At 34.3% G+C, this 2,581-nt stretch overlaps 1 protein-coding gene across 1 annotated transcript; it reads right to left on the bottom strand.

Annotated features, from left to right (window-relative positions):
* Window positions 1-502: 502 nt before the first annotated feature.
* Window positions 503-2,017, bottom strand: LOC108778109 (uncharacterized; the record flags this gene model as incomplete). The annotated part of the gene is made up of 2 exons (XM_018545212.1): window positions 503-1,731; window positions 1,833-2,017. Coding segments are annotated over 2 exons (1,414 nt in total), but the record flags the coding sequence as incomplete, so codon positions are not given.
* Between the last annotated feature and the right edge of the window lie 564 nt (window positions 2,018-2,581).

Here is a 2,581-nt window from a genome sequence, read left to right as displayed (position 1 = left end):
GACGTCATACCCCTCGCCTTCATCCGTGACGTCATCCCCCTTCCCTGCCGTGGCGTCATACCCCTCGCCTGCATCCGTGACGTCATCCCCCTCCCCTGCCTGACGTCATACCCCTCGCCTTCATCCGTGACGTCATCCCCCTTCCCTGCCGTGGCGTCATACCCCTCGCCTGCATCCGTGACGTCATCCCCCTCCCCTCCCGTGACGTCATACCCCTCTCGCTCTGTGACGTCATACTCCCTCGTCCGCATCCGTGACGTCATCCCCGTCCCCTGCCGTGACGTAGACCCCCCGCGCCTCGGGTTCCCCTCGCCCCTCACCCCCCCTCAGAGGACCATGGCTTTGAATCCCCTTATATACTCTACTATTGAATAATTTAATAGATTATTTAACAATATCGAGTAATTGTATATTATTTTGATCGGTAAATGTTTTAATACTATATTTGGAATACCGTCTAAACCATATGATTTTTTGTTATTGATTTTTCTGAAAATTATTATTAGCGAAGTCGTGTTAATAAAATAATTGGCAAATTCCGGAGGACCAGATGGGTTGTCCGCCGTATTATCACTGCCGAAGTTGCAAACAACACATTATTTTCGCGATCAGCTGATACACTATTTTTGAATGCATTTATTTGACTATCTATTAATTCATTTAAATGTGGTCTATTGTTTTCTATCTTCCTGTTATTAACACTGGCGAAATGTGCGCCGAGTACATCTAATTTGTCTTGTATGTTTTCGACAAGTACATTCCCATTTGTATCCGTAATAAGTTTAATGGTATCAATTTTTGCAGAAATCAGAGTATCAGAGTTCGAATCTAATTTAAGACTAGAGATCTCAATAGGGTCATTTTTCCTGAATATAGAGTTTATTTTCGGGAACATCTTTGCTGAATCCTGCTTTGTTATATTGGAGATCTTTTCTTTCCAATAATTACTGATAGATTTTGAGAATTCCGTTTTCAATTGTTCTTTAATCTTGTTGATTTCTTTTTTTAACTGTTTTAATCTACGAAAATTGACAAGAGGCCACTTTCTGTTTAGACGATGTATTTGTGTAAGTAACTTGCTCTTTTCATTTTGTAAGTTTCTTATAGTATCGTTTATGTATGATTTTAATGGATTTTTGAATTTGATTCTAAGGATATTTATAGCCATAGCATCAGTAATCGCGTCGTCTATATTCTGGAGATAAGTGTTTATCTCATTTATATTTAAATTTCTATCATTAGGGATGACTATATTGAAATTTTGCTCTAGATGCGAATTAAATTTTTCCCAATTTGCTTTTTTGTAGTTGAATTTTCTGATAGGATTGTTCGCATCCAAAAGGAACTCGTCCTCGCTCTCGATCTCAACATTATATAAAAGTGCATTATGATCACTATCATATGGTATATTAGTGAGAAAGACATCATCTTCCAAAACTTGAAATTTAAGTCTGGCGTCTGCTAGTACTAGATCTAGAAAGGATTGGCCGTTAGGATAAGATAGATATTTAGAGCATAACAAGATTGATCTGTACTTTAATTCATTAGTTTGAAGCCAAAGGCGAAAAGAAACTCCTCTAGGATTGTTAATTTTGTTACGCCAATCAGTGTGCTTGGCATTCAGATCTCCCGCAAGTATGTAGTAATTTTCAAAATCGTTAAGTTTTAACTCTTTAAATAGATTATCAAGTTCTGGGATGAATTCTTTCTGGGTTCCACATTTTGCATACGCTGAAATAATATATATAAGAAATTATTTGATTTCAATTTACATTTGATTATCGAAGTTTCAAGAATTTTATTACCGTGAGTTATATTATTTGAAACTATACTGTGACTAATGCTTCTTTTCATTAAAATGGCCGTACCACCACCTCTGTGAGGATCATTCCTATCATTCCTAATAATATCATAATTCTCAAAACGCAGAACGTGATTTAATTTAGTTTCCCAAATTAGAACTACATCGGGATAGTATTTGTTAATTATATTCAACAGAGAAGCGCTTCTCTGATTCCTGATCAGGGAATTAACGTTAATTGAGATTATTTTTAATTCGGAAAAGTTTTTCCTTGAATTAATTTGCGACGACTGCATATTATTTGAATTCAACGCCGTGAATGTTACTTATAATCTTACCCCAAAAATTTGAACCTTTTTAAATTAAAATGATTATCTAATAATGTAACATAATAATTTAAACCTTTAATACTTTAAATGATATTACCTAATATAATATATGACCAGAAAAAGTAACTGATATATTACTAAATGTGCCAGTTCAAAGTGAACAAACATTATGTATATTTTCTATGTTGAATATGTACCACGAAAAGTAACTGATAGATCATTAAAGGTGCAAATTCAAAATGAACGTATATACATATTCTTATGTGCTCCACAATCTTAAATCAAATATAGTGTTCTAGGTGAGAGATTCAAATAACAGTTTTTTATATTTCAAAACTGAATCACAAAAGATCAGTATTAATTTTAATAGAATTCTTATATCAAATTGTCTATTTTAACGTAATACATTTTGTTATTGCAAGATAATGAAATGGAAATTAATATATATATA

Source organism: Cyphomyrmex costatus, unplaced genomic scaffold (assembly GCF_001594065.2).
Source record: "Cyphomyrmex costatus isolate MS0001 unplaced genomic scaffold, Ccosl1.0 scaffold1160, whole genome shotgun sequence".
NCBI classification, from domain to species: Eukaryota; Metazoa; Arthropoda; class Insecta; order Hymenoptera; family Formicidae; genus Cyphomyrmex; species Cyphomyrmex costatus.
The sequence above is the reverse complement of the archived record's forward strand: the minus strand, read 5'-3'. Positions and strand labels throughout refer to the sequence as shown.